The sequence below is a fragment of the Arabidopsis thaliana genome, chromosome 2 (assembly GCF_000001735.4).
Source record: "Arabidopsis thaliana chromosome 2, partial sequence".
Taxonomy (NCBI): Eukaryota; Viridiplantae; Streptophyta; class Magnoliopsida; order Brassicales; family Brassicaceae; genus Arabidopsis; species Arabidopsis thaliana.
The window spans coordinates 5843574-5862282 of NC_003071.7; the positions used below are offsets into that span (position 1 = coordinate 5843574).

Below are 18709 nucleotides of genomic sequence, written 5' to 3' on the forward strand. Positions count from 1 at the left end.
CATCCCAAAATCATTTCATTTTATATTCGTTTTTGAAAATTCAAATTATGGCATATGCGAAAAAACTCTAATTATTTTTTTATAACGATGATATTATTTTTTTCGCAAAAATAGAATCATATAAAGATGAGAGGTAAATTATAATAATTAATAAAAAATTAATATGATAATTTAGATATCAAATCTAATTTGTTGATTTTAATTGGTTACTTTTTTGGAAATTAATAATGTATTTCGTTTTGAATTAAATTTAATTAATTAAATTAGTATTTGACTTTTTAATTCTTAAAGAGATGAATTAATTTACTCTTTAAAATTTTATTTCTAATGGCATACCTATGTAATTACTTACAAAAATTAAGGTTACATAAAATGTAATTCCCAAATAGGGTGAGAAGAAGACGAGAGAAATATCACAACTACCCAATATCATCCTTGTAGCCTTAGCAGCAGCCATGAATTCCAATTCAGTGGGTGCATTTCGTGAGAGGGAAATCGATGGAAAACCATTTTACATTGTCACTTTTTCTTCTCAAACAGACACCACAATCCCTTCTTCCTCTGGTGAAACAGCCATTGATGGCGATCACGACCTCTCTTTTCAACAACCTCTTTTCCTCTGTCCTTCTTTACGTCTTAAAGCTGACGAGGAAAACTATTCTTATAGTGAACTTCTCCCGTTCAATATTTCCCCGCTCTTCCCCAGCATAAGTAGCGCTGATCAACAAGTCCAGCATTTGCTTGATTCCGACAGCCGTGATGCTAATATCTGTAAGCTCCCTGTTGTCCCTATCTATTGGTGTAACAATAAACACGGTGATTATGCTCAATTCATTTGCCGTGCATGTGACACATTCAAGATTGACACAGACTATTATATATGTCTCACATGTGATCAAATGTTCCACAAAGAATGCGTGGAGTCTCCGCTTGAGCTCAAAAACCCTTCGTATCAAAAACCATGCGTGAGTTGCATGTGCTGTGATTTAGCTCTCTTTAGCTTGTTTTATCATTGTCCCACCTACGAACTTAGTATGCATCCCGTTTGTGCGATGAAGCCAATACCCATTTTCATAGACAACTCAAAAAGGCATCCCCACCTTCTCACCTTTTTTCCCAAACAAGCTTCCTTACTTTGCGATGTTTGTGGCCTCATTAAAGAAGCTTTCCCCACCTATGTGTGTCCTCGATGTATCTTTGTAGCCCATCAAGATTGTATCTATTTTCCATATGTCATCAAAATATATCGTCACCAACACCGTATCTCTTTTACCTCTTCTCTTCCATCTGGAAAATGGTCTTGTGGAGTCTGTCGTAGGAAGGTTGACAACAATTGTGGTGCATACACTTGCAACAAGTGTAGCCACTATTTTGTTCATACAAGATGTGCGTTGCGCAACGACGTGTGGGATGGAAGGGATCTCGAGGGAGTACCTGAAGAACCTGAAATAATTCTCGAGCTATTTGAGACGATAGCTGATGGAATAATACTCCATTTTTCTCATGACCATCATCAAGGCCATTTTTCTGATGGAACAATTGTGGTGTGCCTCGGTTTCTGAACCATTTGAATATCAAGGCCATGAGCATCCTTTATTCCTAGCTTTAGACCCAGACCAAGAACTTGAGGCAACTTGTCAAATCTGCCAACAGAAAGCTACTTTTCTTCAAAAACTAAATTGCATCGAATGTGATTATGTTATTTGTTTTAAGTGTGCTACTTTACCATACGAGGCAAAGTATAAGCACGACACACATCTCCTCACATTCTGGGAAGGGAAAGAGGAAAGTGATCAATACGGCTGGTGTGAGGTCTGCGAAAATCAAATAGTATACTCAAGAGAAGATGGCTTCTATGCTTGTGATGACTGCTGCACCACTCTTCATGTTCATTGTTTGCTTGGAGAAGACATGTATATGCTGAAACCTAGTCAAACCATAACGTATATTAAGAGGGAGGTTCATATCCTTCCCAACAATACCCGGTCTCGACCATTATGCCATTATCATGTTGATAACCGTTGTCCACAAAAAGTAGTTTTCAAATCGGAGGACATGACATTTTGTTCGTTCCGTTGTTTTACACGAAACGCTGTGTAATCTTGATTCCTTGTCAACGTTGTAATCTTTTTTTTTTTTTATCAAAAACGCTTTGTAATTTCTACATCTACTGTCAGTTTCTTATCTTTTCCAAATCGGTACTTCTCTATGTCCATTTGCCTTGATCTCATATTTTTTTTTGTTTGTTTCGGTCATCAATTCTATATGGACTATATATGTTTTCACTGTTAGTTTGCTATCTAATCTATTAGTTTCCTCTGTTTTAAAATGTGGTATGCAGAGAACAAGCATGTGAGAAACTTGTAGTAGAAGAGACGGGACGGATAGAAGAGTCAAGAGCCTATTGATTCTCCAGTCTTAATTGTTGATGTATTGTTAACGAGTTTTATATCAAGATGAAGAGAAACATAAAGCGATACTTATGGATGGCAAATAATGAAGGCAAAGCTGTTGAAGTAGTTCTTGTATTAAGTCAAAGTACCGCACGAAGTAGTTCAGGAGAACAGAGCAAAGTGAAGCAAACATATGGAAATTAGCAAGTCGGTTTATAGAGGTTGGTTATGGATACTAGAAGTTTGGAGAAGATTTTAGAAGACTGAAGGGTTTACTTTTCATGAGAGGTGTAAGGTTTTGATCAACACTTAGCTCACAAAACTCTCGAATCAAACGACTTAAACTTTGAGAATGAATCGAAACTTTGAAGAGAACTTAAAAAAACAAAGACACACACGATTTAACGAGTTCACGTTCCTCAACCGGAATCGCTACGTCTCGCCGGAGAATCTCTCCGGAAATCCACTAGAACCTTTCTTTACAATGTATCTTTACAAGTTTTCTCTCTCTAGTTCTCTCTAGAACTTGATTACAATTCTCTCTTTTTCTCTATCTCCGATCTAACAGAATTACAGAGAAGAAGAAGAAGATATAGTTACAGAGCTCATGCGAAAAAGACCAAAACACCCTCAAGCTTGTTATGACCTTAGTCAGCTCGCCTCACGTGTTATGACTTTAGTCAGCTCGCCTCACGTGTTATGACTTTAGTCAGCTCGCCTCACGTGTTATGACTTTAGTCAGCTCGCCTCACGTGTTACGCTTGAATCACGACAGACTTCGAACCCTCTCTTTCACCGAGTTTCTCCCACACTTAGACCCGAAGACTAAAATCTGAGTCACTTCTTACAATTCTCCACCTTGACTCTGATTGTCTTCCTTGTCTCAACTTGTTCTAGTTCTTGGATCTCCTCTCCGGAACCTGAGAATTACCTCTCAGTTTTCAGTGACTCGGAGCATATTCAATGCTCCTTCAAACTTAGCCAGTGGAACAGTTTTGGTGAAAATATTAGCAGGATTGCATTCTGTTGCAATCTTCACCACCTTTATTAAACCTGCACATATGATATCTCTGATGAAATGCAACCTGATATCAATATGCTTTGTCCTTTCGTGATGCACAGAGTTCTTCGCTAATGTTATAGCACTTTGTGAATCACTGTGAACTTCCACATAATCCTGTGAATGTCCAAGCTCTGCAGCAAAACCTTTTAACCACAGTGCTTCTTTTACTGCCTCAGTAAGGGCCATGTACTCAGCTTCCGTCGATGAAATAGCCACGACCTTCTGCAATTTTGACTTCCAGCTAATTGTGTTACCTCCCACAGTGAACACATAACCAGTTATTGATCTCCTGGTATCAAAGTTGCTGCCATAATCTGAATCACAGTACCCTCTTAGCAGAAAGTCTTCCTGCTTCCTGAAACATAATTTCTTCTTTTCAGTACCTCTCATGTATCTCAAGACCCACTTTACCGCTTGCCAGTGATCTTTAAGAGGTTTGCTCATAAACCTACTTATCACACCTAATGAATAAGCAAGATCCGGTCTAGTGCCTATCATAGAATACATGATACTCCCAATTGTATTTGCATAAGGAACAATCTTCATTCTTTCAAACTGTTCCTCATACTCTTTATCTGTAGCAGCTTTGAGCTTGAAATGAATTCCCAATGGTGTTGAAACCGGCTTAGCATTGTCCATCTGAAATGATCTCAGGACCTTTTTTACATAGCCTTCTTGTGACAAAGTCAACAAACCAGCATCACGATCTCGAGAAATCTCCATTCCCAAAATCTTCTTAGCATCTCCTAAATCTTTCATTTCAAATTCTCTGCTTAATAACTGTTTTAGCTCATTAACCTCAGACTTGTTAGCTGAGGCTATCAACATATCATCCACGTACAAAAGTAAGTAAATGTATGTATCACCATTGCATTTCTTGAAGTACACACAACTATCATAAGCACTCCTAGTGTACTTAATTCCTCTCATGAATTCATCAAACCGGAGATTCCACTGCCTAGGTGATTGTTTAAGGCCATAGAGAGATCGTTTCAGTAAACATACCTTATTTGATCCTCTCTTGATTTCAAATCCCTCCGGTTGAGCCATGTAGATCTCTTCTTCTAGAAATCCATGTAAGAATGCCGTTTTGACATCCATCTGTTGCAGCTCCATGTTGTAGTGTACTACCATTGACAAGAGATACCTGATAGACACATGCTTAACAACAGGTGAGAAGATTTCATTATAATCAACTCCTTCTTTCTGTGTAAAGCCTTTAGCTACCAATCTGGCTATAAATCTTGGTGCCTCAACTCCAGGTATTCCAGCCTTTCTAGTGAACACCCATCTACAACCAATCAATTTAACCTTTTCAGGCTTTGTTACAAGATCCCAGGTGTGATTTTTACTCATCGACACCATCTCTTCTTTCATAGCTGCATTCCACTTTTCCCAATCAGGATCCAAAAGAGCTTCCTGGTAAGATTTTGGTTCTGGCTTACCATCATCTTCTGAGTAATAAGCAAAGCCAACCATGTTCGACTCATTATACTTTGGATTTGCTTTAATGGTTCTGCGAACCCTGTCTCTGACCAACTGATAAGTACTCAGATCTTCTACTGCATCAGAATCTTCTTCTTCTGATTCTTCGTCTTGACTGTGTGTAGGTGAGTTAAGGACTGGATTATGACTTGTAGTTGCTTCACTTGGATTTGAGTTATCTTGGGTTGCTCCACCTTGATCTGTAAACTCTTGATCATTCATATCCGGGTTAACTCTTAAATCCTCTAAGTCACTTTCACTTATAGTGTTCTGTGAATCCCCTTTCAAGTCTTTAAACATCACCTGTTCTCTGAAAATAACATTTCTGCTTATCACACATTTCTTATCTTCTAAAACCCAGACTTTATATCCTTTAACTCCCTCAGGATAGCTGGTGAAGATCCCTTTCTTGGATCTCGGGTTTAACTTTCCTTGGTCTGCATGAATATATGCTAAACATCCAAACTTTCTTAGTGAACTTAGATCCGGAAGAGCTCCAGTCCACTTTTCTTCTGGTAAATCGAAGTTTATTGCTGTAGAGGGTGACCTGTTGATGAGGTAAACTGCTGTGGAGGCTGCCTCAGCCCAGAACTTCTTCTCCATACCACTCCTACTCAACATACTCCTCACTTTATCCATTATTGTTCGATTTAACCTCTCTGCAATCCCATTCTGCTGAGGTGTGTAAGCACAAGTCTTATGCCTCACTATTCCTTCTTCTTTGCAAAACTTTTCAAAGTAGTGATTGCAGTATTCTAGACCATTATCTGTTCTTAGCTTCTTGACCTTTCTGTCTGATTGGTTTTCCACCATCTTTTTCCATTCAACAAACTTCTCAAATGCTTCATCCTTCTTTCTTAGGAAATAGATCCAAACTTTTCTTGAGTAATCATCAACAAAAGAGATGAAGTATTGACTGTTCCCAAGTGATGCAGGATTATGTGGTGAGCCCCACAAATCTGAATGGACGTATGCCAATTTTTCTTTAGTAACATGTTGTGCAGGAGCAAAACTGACTCTGTGTTGTTTACCATACACACAATCTTCACAGAACTCAAGTTCTTTAATCACTTCCCTTCTCAGGCATCCCTTTTTAACCAAAATTTCCATTCCTTTCTGACTCATGTGACCGAGTCTACTGTGCCATAAGGCAGTCTCATCTTTAACTTCTGCAGAAGAATGTGATTCTCCTTCTTCAGTCACACCATCTAGTATGTATAGAGTATCTCTTTTCTGACCTTTTAAGATAGTAGAGCAACCTTTTACAATCTTCAGAATGCCATCCTGAGACTTGAACCAGCATCCTCTATCTTCTAGTGTACCAAGAGAAATGAGATTCCTAGTCATATTGGGCATGTATCTCACATCAGTAAGAATCACTTGAGATCCATCAGAGTTTCTAATCTTGATACTGCCAATTCCCTTAACCGGAGAGTAAGTATCGTTTCCCATCTTGACATAACCTGAACTCAACTCTTTAAAATCTTTAAACCAGTCTTTCCTTGGAGTCATGTGGAACGAGCATCCAGTATCAAGAACCCACTCATTTGCAATGCTATCTGTCACCACCAACGTTTCATCAGTAGCCAGTAGAACCATAGCAGGATTAAAAGCTTCAGTGGACTTAGCCAAACTAGACTCTCCATTATCTGAACCCTGCTGTTTTGACTTGTTCCTTTCTATCCACTTATAACATTGCTTCTTGAAGTGTCCTTCTTTGCCACAGATCCAACATACTCTCTTACCATCTGCTGACTTAGACCTTGACCTATTCTTGCCTTTATTCCCTTGGTTATTGTTCTTACCATCTGGTCTTCCTCTAGCAAAATGACCTTCTACAACTGGTCTATTGTTCTGAGACAATTCTCTCTCTTTATCTCTTGCTGCAACCATCACATCATCGAGTCTAAGCTTTTCTCTGCTATTACTGTACTTCATAGTTTCAACCAAACCATCATATCTTGCAGGCAAAGAACTCAACAACAATATCGCTTGAACCTCATCAGTTACATCAATCTGAAGATGGTTAAGATCTGCAACGATCTTGAGAAAATCATCAATATTCTCATCGATCTTCTTATTTTCTTGCATCTTGAATGTATAGAAACTCAATTGAGTATATACTCTATGCGGTAAAGATCGAATCATGAATAGTCGATCCAACGTTTCCCAAGCTTCTGCTGCGGTTTTACATAGCTCAATCTTTCTCAAGACCTTATCTGCAACATTCAGAAAAATCACATTCTTCGCCTTGTCACAGCGCTCGAGCCTTGCTACTTCATCCGCATCTCGCTTCTTACGTTTCTCTGGATCTTCTTCTTCTTCCTCGGTTAGAGGTTTCGGAGTGGTCCCAAGCACAACGTCTTTCAAACCAATGACGCTGAGATGAGCCATGATCCTTGTCTTCCAGAGTGAGAAATCACCGGATCCATCAAAGATCGCGATTGGATTACCAGCCATACTCCGATTCGAACTGGCTCAAGAACCTTGAGCTCTGATACCAATTTGTAAGGTTTTGATCAACACTTAGCTCACAAAACTCTCGAATCAAACGACTTAAACTTTGAGAATGAATCGAAACTTTAAAGAGAATTTAAAGAAACAAAGACACACACGATTTAACGAGTTCACGTTCCTCAACCGGAATCGCTACGTCTCGCCGGAGAATCTCTCCGGAAATCCACTAGAACCTTTCTTTACAATGTATCTTTACAAGTTTTCTCTCTCTAGTTCTCTCTAGAACTTGATTACAATTCTCTCTTTTTCTCTATCTCCGATCTAACAGAATTACAGAGAAGAAGAAGAAGATATAGTTACAGAGCTCATGCGAAAAAGACCAAAACACCCTCAAGCTTGTTATGACCTTAGTCAGCTCGCCTCACGTGTTATGACTTTAGTCAGCTCGCCTCACGTAAGAAAGTATAACGCTTAAGGGGACTGAGGGGTTTGTCTTGAGAGGTTCTTGGATTGTATAGGAATCCATGAACGTTAGAGATTAGATAATTGTTTGAGTGAAACTTGTAAGTTTACTAAACAGATTTTCTAATAAAGAAGCTTTTTGTTTTGAAGAAACTACGTCTTAGCTTGTGACTCAGTTCTTGAATCGATTTCCATATACATAAATAGCTCTTGCGTTTTCATTAATGATATGCCCAATTCAAATTTCTGTGACTCCATGATGATATTCTTGAAACTGGTACGACGAGTTAGGATTAATCTGGCTATGATTCAAAGAAACATGTAGTTTGTGCTGGCAGTAGAAACCAAGTTTTAAGCAATCTAGAAAAAAAAAAAAAAAAAAAAGAAACCCCAAAATAGTCAACAGGATAAATTTTTCCAATGATCTGATGGTTTTAAGTTGATCAGGGGACATCTGCATTGCCGACGACGCGTTCGATGGTCAACGCATTAAGCTTGTAACTCCTGGACTGAAACATTAACTTTGTTCTGTAAGTTTTATACAAGTTGTAAATATGAATTGCAACTTTTTTGTTTGATCAACTTCCTTTTTTTGTTTGACAATTGTAAACATATTAAACGACTTGTCTGATCTTATATTATGACTGAAAAATAAAACAGATTTTTATATTATACACATAATAATTATGTCTAACGTGTGAGAGAGTCAGAGATTGTGATACTTTTTTAATTGAGAAAATTAGTAGAAAGATTTATACACATTGATCAAGGTTAGCTGTGTGTTTCAAGTTGAACATACGAAAGAGGAGAGAAGGAGACAGAAAAAAATATCACAACATCGTTTTTAGAAGCAACCATGAACCTAGTCGGTGAATTTCGTGAGGAAGAAATTGATGGGAAAACGTTTTTCTTATACAATTCTTCAACCTCCTCCGGTGAAGACATTCCTCTCCAACCTCTTTTCCTTTGTCCCCTCTTACGTGTCAAATATTGGGCCATATGTATGGACCTTATATGTTTTGGGCTTTAACTGTAACTTATCGATGAAGTCTCATAAACCCTTGTGTAAACCCTAGCAGCTTTGTGTATATAAGCAATTGTATGAATGATCAATAAAGCAAGTCAGTTCGATATCTAATTCTACATGGTATCAGAGCTTAAGATCTCTCAAAAAAAAAAAAAAAAAAAACTTAAATTTCTTCCGCTTGTTACATCGATAGTTTCGATTAGTGTGTTTTGAAAAAAAAAAAAAAAAAAAAAAAAAAAAAAATTTTTTTTCGATAGTTTCGATCTGGTTTTCTCTTGAAGTTGTGTTCTAACAAGAGATGTCAGAAAAAGAAGGAGAGATTACCTCTGGAAGCACAACAAAGATGGGTGCATCTGGTGGTTCTCGTGTTGATTCCCTGATGGTGTCTCCGTACACATTGGCAAGCTCAGATAATCCAGGAGCTGTGATCTCGTCGGTCGAGCTCAACGGTGACAACTACAACCAGTGGGCGACGGAGATGTTAAACGCACTCCAAGCAAAGCGTAAGACAGGCTTCATCAACGGTACGATACCGAGACCACCCCCTAACGATCCCAATTATGAAAATTGGACTGCAGTCAATTCAATGATAGTGGGTTGGATTCGCACTTCTATTGAACCAAAGGTGAAAGCGACTGTCACTTTCATATCTGATGCTCATCTGTTGTGGAAAGATTTGAAACAACGTTTCTCTGTGGGAAACAAGGTGCGTATTCATCAGATTAGAGCTCAGCTTTCGTCATGTCGTCAAGATGGACAAGCTGTCATTGAATACTATGGGCGTTTGTCTAATCTGTGGGAAGAGTACAATATCTACAAGCCTGTTACGGTGTGCACTTGTGGATTGTGTAGGTGTGGAGCAACCTCTGAACCGACAAAAGAGAGAGAGGAGGAGAAAATCCATCAGTTCGTGCTTGGTCTTGATGAATCCAGATTTGGTGGGTTGTGTGCTACGCTTATCAATATGGATCCACTCCCTTCTCTTGGTGAAATTTACTCAAGAGTTATTCGTGAAGAACAGAGGTTGGCTTCAGTTCATGTGCGTGAACAAAAGGAAGAGGCAGTGGGGTTCTTGGCTCGACGTGAGCAGCTCGATCATCACTCCCGTGTTGATGCTTCTTCTAGTCGATCTGAACACACTGGTGGAAGTAGATCAAATTCCATAATCAAGGGCCGTGTCACGTGCTCAAACTGTGGACGTACGGGACATGAGAAAAAGGAATGTTGGCAGATCGTGGGTTTTCCAGACTGGTGGTCGGAGAGGAATGGTGGTCGTGGTTCAAATGGGCGAGGTCGTGGTGGTCGTGGCTCTAATGGCGGTCGTGGACAAGGTCAAGTCATGGCAGCTCACGCTACTAGCTCCAATTCCTCTGTTTTTCCAGAATTTACAGAGGAACATATGAGGGTTCTCAGTCAACTTGTCAAAGAAAAGTCAAACAGTGGATCCACTTCAAACAACAATTCTGATCGCTTGTCTGGTAAGACTAAACTTGGAGATATTATTTTGGATTCTGGTGCTTCTCACCACATGACTGGCACGCTTTCTAGCTTAACCAATGTGGTACCGGTTCCACCATGTCCTGTGGGATTCGCCGATGGAAGTAAAGCGTTTGCTTTAAGCGTGGGAGTTTTGACACTTTCGAACACAGTCTCGTTGACTAATGTTCTTTTTGTGCCTTCTTTGAACTGCACTTTGATTTCAGTTTCTAAACTTTTGAAACAAACACAATGTCTCGCCACTTTCACTGATACACTTTGCTTCTTACAGGACCGTTCTTCGAAGACTTTGATTGGAAGCGGTGAAGAGCGTGGTGGTGTGTACTATCTTACGGACGTGACTCCAGCGAAGATTCATACTGCAAATGTCGATTCTGATCAAGCATTATGGCATCAACGTTTAGGACATCCGAGTTTCTCAGTTCTTTCGTCTTTACCTTTGTTTTCAAAAACTTCATCTACTGTTACTTCTCATTCATGTGATGTGTGTTTCCGAGCTAAACAGACGAGAGAAGTTTTTCCAGAAAGTATTAATAAAACAGAAGAATGTTTTTCTTTAATTCATTGTGATGTATGGGGTCCATATCGAGTTCCCGCTTCTTGTGGTGCAGTTTATTTCTTAACCATTGTTGATGACTACTCAAGAGCGGTATGGACCTATTTACTGCTTGAGAAATCTGAGGTGCGACAGGTTCTCACAAATTTTTTAAAATATGCGGAGAAACAGTTTGGAAAAACTGTGAAGATGGTTCGTAGTGACAATGGGACAGAGTTCATGTGCCTCTCTTCTTATTTCCGTGAGAATGGTATCATTCATCAAACATCATGTGTTGGTACTCCACAGCAAAATGGGCGGGTGGAACGCAAGCACCGTCATATTCTCAATGTTGCGAGAGCTTTGTTGTTCCAAGCAAGCTTACCCATTAAGTTTTGGGGTGAAAGTATTCTCACGGCGGCATACTTAATAAATCGTACTCCATCTTCCATTCTCTCTGGTCGTACACCATATGAAGTTCTCCATGGCAGTAAACCCGTTTATTCTCAGTTGCGTGTATTTGGGTCAGCATGCTATGTTCATCGAGTAACACGTGACAAAGACAAATTTGGTCAGCGGAGTCGCTCTTGTATTTTTGTTGGCTATCCGTTTGGTAAAAAGGGCTGGAAGGTTTATGACATTGAGCGCAACGAATTTTTGGTGTCAAGAGACGTTATTTTTCGTGAGGAAGTGTTTCCTTATGCTGGTGTCAACTCCTCTACTCTTGCGAGCACATCACTTCCGACAGTTTCTGAAGATGATGATTGGGCGATCCCACCTCTAGAGGTGAGGGGGAGCATTGATTCTGTTGAAACAGAGAGGGTGGTGTGTACCACTGATGAGGTCGTTCTTGACACCTCTGTTTCCGACTCCGAAATTCCAAATCAAGAATTTGTGCCTGACGACACACCGCCGTCGTCTCCTTTGTCTGTATCTCCTTCCGGTTCTCCGAATACTCCTACAACACCAATAGTTGTGCCGGTGGCAAGTCCGATCCCTGTGTCACCACCTAAACAACGAAAGAGTAAACGTGCTACACATCCGCCTCCTAAGCTCAATGACTACGTTCTCTACAATGCTATGTACACACCATCGTCTATACACGCTCTTCCCGCTGATCCATCACAGTCTTCTACGGTCCCAGGTAAATCTTTGTTCCCGTTAACCGATTATGTCTCTGACGCAGCTTTCTCTTCATCACATCGTGCTTATTTGGCTGCCATTACCGATAATGTGGAGCCTAAGCATTTTAAGGAAGCTGTCCAAATTAAAGTATGGAATGACGCTATGTTTACTGAAGTTGATGCGTTAGAAATTAACAAGACATGGGACATAGTCGATTTGCCACCAGGAAAGGTCGCTATTGGAAGTCAATGGGTTTTCAAGACTAAATATAATTCAGATGGAACGGTTGAAAGATATAAAGCTCGTCTTGTGGTTCAAGGGAACAAGCAAGTTGAAGGAGAAGATTACAAGGAGACTTTTGCGCCTGTTGTTCGAATGACTACGGTTCGCACTCTTCTCCGTAATGTTGCTGCCAATCAATGGGAAGTTTATCAAATGGATGTTCATAATGCCTTCCTTCATGGTGATCTTGAAGAGGAAGTCTATATGAAACTTCCACCTGGATTTCGTCATTCACATCCGGATAAAGTTTGTCGTCTTCGTAAGTCATTGTATGGTTTGAAACAAGCTCCTCGATGTTGGTTCAAGAAGCTGTCCGATTCTCTCTTACGTTTTGGATTTGTTCAATCATATGAAGACTACTCACTTTTTTCGTATACACGGAACAATATTGAGCTTCGCGTGTTGATATATGTGGATGATCTTTTAATTTGTGGTAATGATGGATACATGCTTCAAAAGTTCAAGGATTACTTGAGTCGCTGTTTTTCTATGAAGGACTTGGGCAAATTAAAATACTTTCTCGGTATCGAAGTAAGTCGTGGGCCTGAAGGGATCTTCCTCTCTCAGCGTAAGTATGCTCTTGACGTTATAGCCGATAGTGGAAATCTTGGTTCTCGGCCTGCACACACTCCATTGGAACAAAATCATCATCTTGCTTCAGACGATGGACCTCTTCTCTCCGATCCCAAGCCTTATCGTCGTCTTGTTGGCCGCTTGCTCTACCTACTACATACTCGTCCTGAGTTGAGTTATTCAGTTCATGTGTTGGCTCAGTTTATGCAGAATCCTAGAGAAGCTCACTTCGATGCTGCATTGCGTGTGGTTAGGTATTTAAAAGGTTCTCCTGGTCAAGGCATTTTGTTAAACGCTGATCCGGATTTAACGTTAGAGGTGTATTGTGATTCTGATTGGCAGTCATGTCCTTTAACTCGACGATCAATTAGTGCGTATGTGGTGTTGCTTGGTGGTTCCCCTATTTCATGGAAGACGAAGAAGCAGGATACAGTTTCACACTCCTCGGCTGAAGCTGAATATCGTGCTATGTCCTATGCTCTTAAAGAAATCAAATGGCTACGTAAGTTGTTAAAAGAATTAGGCATTGAACAGTCTACTCCAGCTCGTTTATATTGTGACAGTAAAGCGGCTATACACATTGCCGCTAATCCTGTGTTCCATGAAAGGACCAAACACATCGAGTCGGATTGTCATTCGGTTCGCGATGCAGTACGTGACGGGATCATCACAACCCAACACGTTCGCACAACTGAACAACTTGCCGATGTTTTTACAAAGGCTCTCGGTCGTAATCAGTTTCTCTACTTAATGTCCAAGTTGGGCGTTCAGAATCTTCACACTCCAACGTGAGGGGGAGTATTGGGCCATATGTATGGACCTTATATGTTTTGGGCTTTAACTGTAACTTATCGATGAAGTCTCATAAACCCTTGTGTAAACCCTAGCAGCTTTGTGTATATAAGCAATTGTATGAATGATCAATAAAGCAAGTCAGTTCGATATCTAATTCTACATCAAAACTCACAGCCAAAAAGATCCGGAGGCTAATTCTGATGACCAAGGCTTTGTCCTGTTCGATATTTCCCCTCACTTCCCCAGCGCTGATCCACAAGTCCACTATATGCTTGATTCTCACAACCGCGGTCTTATCTGTAAGCTCCCTGTTGTCCCTCTCTTTTGGTGCAACAATAAAGAACCTAATGGTGCCGACTTCTGTTGTAGTGCATGCAAACTCACAAATCTTGGCACAGCCTACTATTTTTGTGCCACATGTCGTAAGAAGTTCCACAAAGAATGTGTGGAGTCTCCACTTGAAATCAAACACCCTTCCTATCCCTTTCAATCTCTCCAACTTTATAGTTCTCCCTTTGCTCTTGTGAATTGCATATGTTGTGATATAAGTTTCCAAGACATTATTTATCATTCTTCTAATCACAAACTGAGTATGCATCCTGTTTGTGCGATGAAACCAGTACCCATTTTTATAGACCACACAAAAAGACATCCCCACCCTCTCACTTTTTCCCCTAGGGAAGCTTTCTTACCTTGCAATGTTTGCGGCCTGATTAAAGAATCTATTCTCACCTATGTTTGTGTTCCATGTGACTTTGTAGTCCATCAAGATTGTCTATATTTCACGCATGTCATAAAAATATCTCGTCACCACCACCGTATCATTTTTACCTCTTCTCTTCCATATGGAAAATGGTCTTGCGGAGTCTGTCGTAGGGAGGTTGACAATCATTATGGTGCTTACTCTTGCATCAAGTGTGGTGATTATTTTGTTCATACAAGATGTGCATTGCGAAAAGATGTGTGGAATGGAGAAGATCTCGAGGGAGTACCTGAAGAACCTGAGATAGATGTTGAGCCATACGAGACGATAGCTGATGGAATTATACTCCATTTTTCTCATGACCATCATCTAAAACTCGAGATCAATAGAGTTTACGATGAAAACAAGTTTTGTCAAGCGTGCATCCTTCCAATCTATGAGGGTACGTACTATTCATGTTTGGATAAATGTGAATTCATCCTACATGAAGCATGCGTTAATGCCCCTAGAAAGAAACACCATCCGTTGCATACTCACCCGCTTACGCTTAAGGTCGTCAGTATTGGATACGATCATTACAGAAGAAGAGGAAATTACTTCGACTGTGGTGCTTGTAAGCGTGCAAGTTGTGGTTTTGTCTATGATAGTCAGGATTTCTCACTTGATTTGCGGTGTGCCTCTATTTCCGAACCATTTCAATATCAAGGCCACAAGCATCCCTTATTTCTAGCCTTAGAGCCAGATGAAGAAAAAGCGGCGATATGTCAAATTTGCCAAGAAGATGGTGATGGAAATAACTATATTAGAAAACTAAATTGCATGGAATGCAAGTATATTATTTGTTTCAGGTGTGCTACATTGCCATACAAGGCAAAGTACAAGCATGACAAACATTTCCTCACATTTCGGGAAGGGGAAGAGGGAAGTGATCAATTAGACTGGTGTGAGGTATGCGAAAAGAAATTAATATACTCAAGAAAAGGTGGGTTCTATGCGTGTGATGACTGTTGCACCACTCTCCATGTTGATTGTTTGCTTGGGGAGATGAGTGTATGTTGAAACCTGGTCATACTGTAATGACTTATAGGTCAAACATTCATATTCTTCCCAACAATACCATGACTCGACCTTTCTGCCATCGTCATAAAGAAGATCGTTGTCCACACAAAGTAATTTTCAAATGACATGAAATGACATTTTGCTCTTACAGTTGTTCGATGGATTAAATGTCATCATCGCCGGTGCTTCGTCGTTTACTTCTAGATCTCTACTTTTCTAGTTCCCCATTTGCTTCATCTTCTTGTTGTCTGGTTGTTTACGTTTTATCAAACCACGAATTAAACTCGTTGTTTTCGTTTCTATTCGAAAGAATATTATAATTAGCCCAGTCACATAAATAAATTTTGTAAAAAACACATGTTTCTCGATTCATTTAACCGGTTTATTCCAAACCGACTCGAAAGAACTATAAGAAAAACATTTGAGTCGGTTTTGAATAAACCGGCCGGTGCCAGGTTAACGGCGGTTAGCAGTTATGTCGGCGGAAGAAGTATTCGTTACAATATTTGTTTTAATCCCAATTAGTCTCCTTCTCCTTTCTCTCTGCTCTCTCGTTCAACGGGCAAAGTTTTTTTCGAATAAAGTTTTGGTTTTTCTTTTAACGTTCCCTTCTTCTTCCTCCTCCTCGCGAATTCGCTTATCTGTCGATCACGATGAGCTCAAGTTCGAATCCACCGGTTTGTTCACCGGAAAAGGTCAGATTTTTCCCTGAAATCTGATTAGGGCTTTTCATTTCTTGTGATCAGATTGTTATCTTCGCCTACTTTGGTGTGAGTTCATGGGTTTTAGGTCTGAATCGGAACACGTTTTAACGTGTCTTGGAACAGGGTCTGAATTGGTTTCTAATGATTAGGATTGTATAAACCCTAAACATCCATCTTGTGCTTGAAAGAAATCGACTCGTTTTTTTTGGTGAGATCTGGCTTCTATTTTGCGGCCGTTGAGTTTTTAGGGTTTTGTGAGTTTTGATTAATTATTTGTATAAAGATACGTTCTTGTTCATTTTGTGCTCAATCCATGTTTTTAACGAAAATTCTGGATTTTGGTGATTTTCATGGGGTTTTAGGAGGAAAGAAGTGAAATGAAGATTGAGATTCAATGTATGGAGAATAAGCAACCATTAGCTGCTTCTTGCTCCTCTGCATCCGAAGGCAGTGGCTGTTTCTTCCTCAAGTCACCTGAAATCGCAACTCCTGCCACAGTATCTTCATTTCCTCGGTACTTTTACTATCTTTTACATTTCATCTTCTATCTGTGTGTTTATACAACTTATTATGAAATTGATTGATTGGAAAGACTGTGCTTTGATGACTTACACCGAACTCATTTTGGGTTTCTGCAATGTTTTAATGTTGATCTGCAGGAGGACTAGTGGACCTATGAGACGAGCAAAAGGTGGTTGGACTCCAGAGGAGGTTAGTGGTTGCTTTTGTTTCATTATTTTGTTGGTGTCTGGAGCAACCTCATTCGACTATGTATCTTGTATGTATAAGGATTACTGTTCACTTGAATGAAAGAGGAGGCTAGCATTATTGTGGTCTGTAATTGGTTTCTATCACTATTCAGGATGAGACACTTAGACGAGCAGTTGAAAAGTATAAGGGGAAGAGGTGGAAGAAAATAGGTAAATTTCTTTTCTTGAATCTGTTTCCTGAAAAAGTAGTATTGCAATACATTAGAATGAGATTATAGGTCTTCTAATCACACTCTTGTATGTATACTTGAATGTATAATTTATACATTTTTAAAACTGAACTCGTATCTTAAATCTGCTGAGAATTTTGTGAATTTTTCTCATTCAGTAAACATGATCTCTGCTGTGCACTGTGCAAGAGAACCATGATTTCTTTTTTGTCTCTTAAATGTTAAAGTAGCTGGTTTCGGTCAATGTTCTGTTTGTTTGATTTTTTTGTATTTCATCTTACAGCGGAATTTTTCCCAGAGAGAACACAAGTCCAATGCTTGCACAGGTGGCAGAAAGTTCTTAATCCAGAGCTTGTTAAAGGACCTTGGACTCAAGAGGTTCTCTTATCATTTTCATGTTCTGAAACTTTTTTTGGTTTTCATTTTACGTAAATATTTGGTAGCTCTAAAATTCTCTTCAACAAGTTTACAGTGGCTCCATCGTTGAATCCATCTGTGTACATATGATCCGTTGTCTGTGTATATTAATATGGGAAAAATGTCGAAAAAATCATGAACTTGCAATTTTTGGACGATTTAATCTTGAACTTCAAGGAAGACTAATAAATCGTAAAGTTATTGTTAACTTTCTATATAAATGACGAAGTTTCTGTTGACTTGTCTATTTAGTCACGTCGTTAAATAGGTTTAATAGAATCGATTACGACGTTAATACTCCCGTTTAGCTGCTCTGTTAGAATAAAACGACGTCGTTTCTTTCTCAGACAAAGCGAGATAAAACAACGTCGTTTTATCTGTTACCCAATTTTAATCCCTAAAATCCCTAAATCAAATCGACATCTCTCTTTCTTCTCTTCTCAAACTCGACATCTCTCTTATCAATTTCTCTGTTCGATCGAAATGGCTAAAACTCGTGGGGGGGAAGAGAAGAGATCCGGTTCGTCGATCACGGAGACTGAGTCAAGCATCCGCCGAATCAAATCCTACTGAAGCTGAACCAATTTTAATTCCTTCTGTCGACGAGGCTAATCGAAAGAAAAGAAAAAGGAAGAAGGTAGTTGAAGTAGATATTGAGGAAGATCGTGAGCCTGTGAGTGGCGATGATTGTGAGGTTGTTGGTGACGAAGATTGCGAAGAGGTTTGCTATGCAGACAAGAGAATCGGGAATAACGAAGAACATGGTGGAGAGGAACAATGGGACATTGACATTGTTTCTGTTCAGCAAGAAGACGATAGAAGTGCTGTCGGGGAAGAAGGAAACGTTGCAGCTGGGGTTGAGGAAGAAGGAAACGATGGAGGTGGTGTTGGGGAAGAAGAAAACAATGGAGTTGGGGTCGAGGAAGAAGAAATCAATGAAGTTGGAGCTGTAGGTGTGGAAGAAGCACACGTTGGACAAGATGTTGAAGAAGAAGACGACGATGGAGGTCTAGGTGTGGAAGAAGAAGATTGTGAAGATTTTGAAGCAGAATTTGGAGCACAGGCGAGAGAGGAGGAAGACGAAAGCGATGGTGACAGTGGTGACGATATCTGGGATGACGAGAAGATTCCAGAACCAGTGTACCATAGTGATGATGAAGAAGTTCATGACGCCAGAATTTGACGATCCTGA

At 39.8% G+C, this 18709-nt stretch overlaps 2 protein-coding genes, 1 long non-coding RNA gene and 3 pseudogenes across 8 annotated transcripts; 4 read left to right on the forward strand and 2 right to left on the reverse strand.

Moving 5' to 3' along the window:
• The first annotated feature begins 455 nt into the window (after positions 1-455).
• On the forward strand, positions 456-2153 carry AT2G13920 (annotated as a pseudogene). Its single transcript has one exon.
• Positions 2154-3327: 1174 nt separating this feature from the next.
• On the reverse strand, positions 3328-7380 carry AT2G13930 (annotated as a pseudogene; the record flags this gene model as incomplete). The annotated part of the gene is made up of 1 exon: positions 3328-7380.
• Positions 7381-8548: 1168 nt separating this feature from the next.
• AT2G06075 lies at positions 8549-8858 on the reverse strand. The gene has a single exon (NR_140123.1). It is a non-coding gene; the product is annotated as an other RNA (long non-coding RNA).
• A 327-nt stretch (positions 8859-9185) lies between these two features.
• AT2G13940 lies at positions 9186-13691 on the forward strand (annotated as a pseudogene; the record flags this gene model as incomplete). Its single annotated transcript has 1 exon — positions 9186-13691.
• A 271-nt stretch (positions 13692-13962) lies between these two features.
• AT2G13950 (Cysteine/Histidine-rich C1 domain family protein) lies at positions 13963-15676 on the forward strand (the record flags this gene model as incomplete). The annotated part of the gene is made up of 2 exons (NM_126968.1): positions 13963-15447; positions 15608-15676. The coding sequence occupies 2 exons, from the start codon at positions 13963-13965 to the stop codon at positions 15674-15676; spliced, it is 1554 nt and encodes a 517-aa protein (NP_179012.1).
• Positions 15677-15917: 241 nt separating this feature from the next.
• AT2G13960 (Homeodomain-like superfamily protein) lies at positions 15918-17738 on the forward strand (the record flags this gene model as incomplete). Of its 3 annotated transcripts, NM_126969.4 has the most annotated exons (5): positions 15918-16151; positions 16523-16674; positions 16820-16871; positions 17023-17080; positions 17384-17738. In NM_126969.4, the coding sequence occupies 5 exons, from the start codon at positions 16110-16112 to the stop codon at positions 17530-17532; spliced, it is 453 nt and encodes a 150-aa protein (NP_179013.2). In that variant the 3' UTR covers positions 17533-17738. The 3 variants fall into 3 exon arrangements, with proteins under 3 accessions (NP_179013.2, NP_001323722.1, NP_001077886.1); NM_001335405.1 differs by having other exon boundaries at positions 15966-16151; positions 16820-17080; NM_001084417.2 differs by lacking the exons at positions 15918-16151; positions 16523-16674 and having other exon boundaries at positions 16731-16871; positions 17384-17699.
• Between the last annotated feature and the right edge of the window lie 971 nt (positions 17739-18709).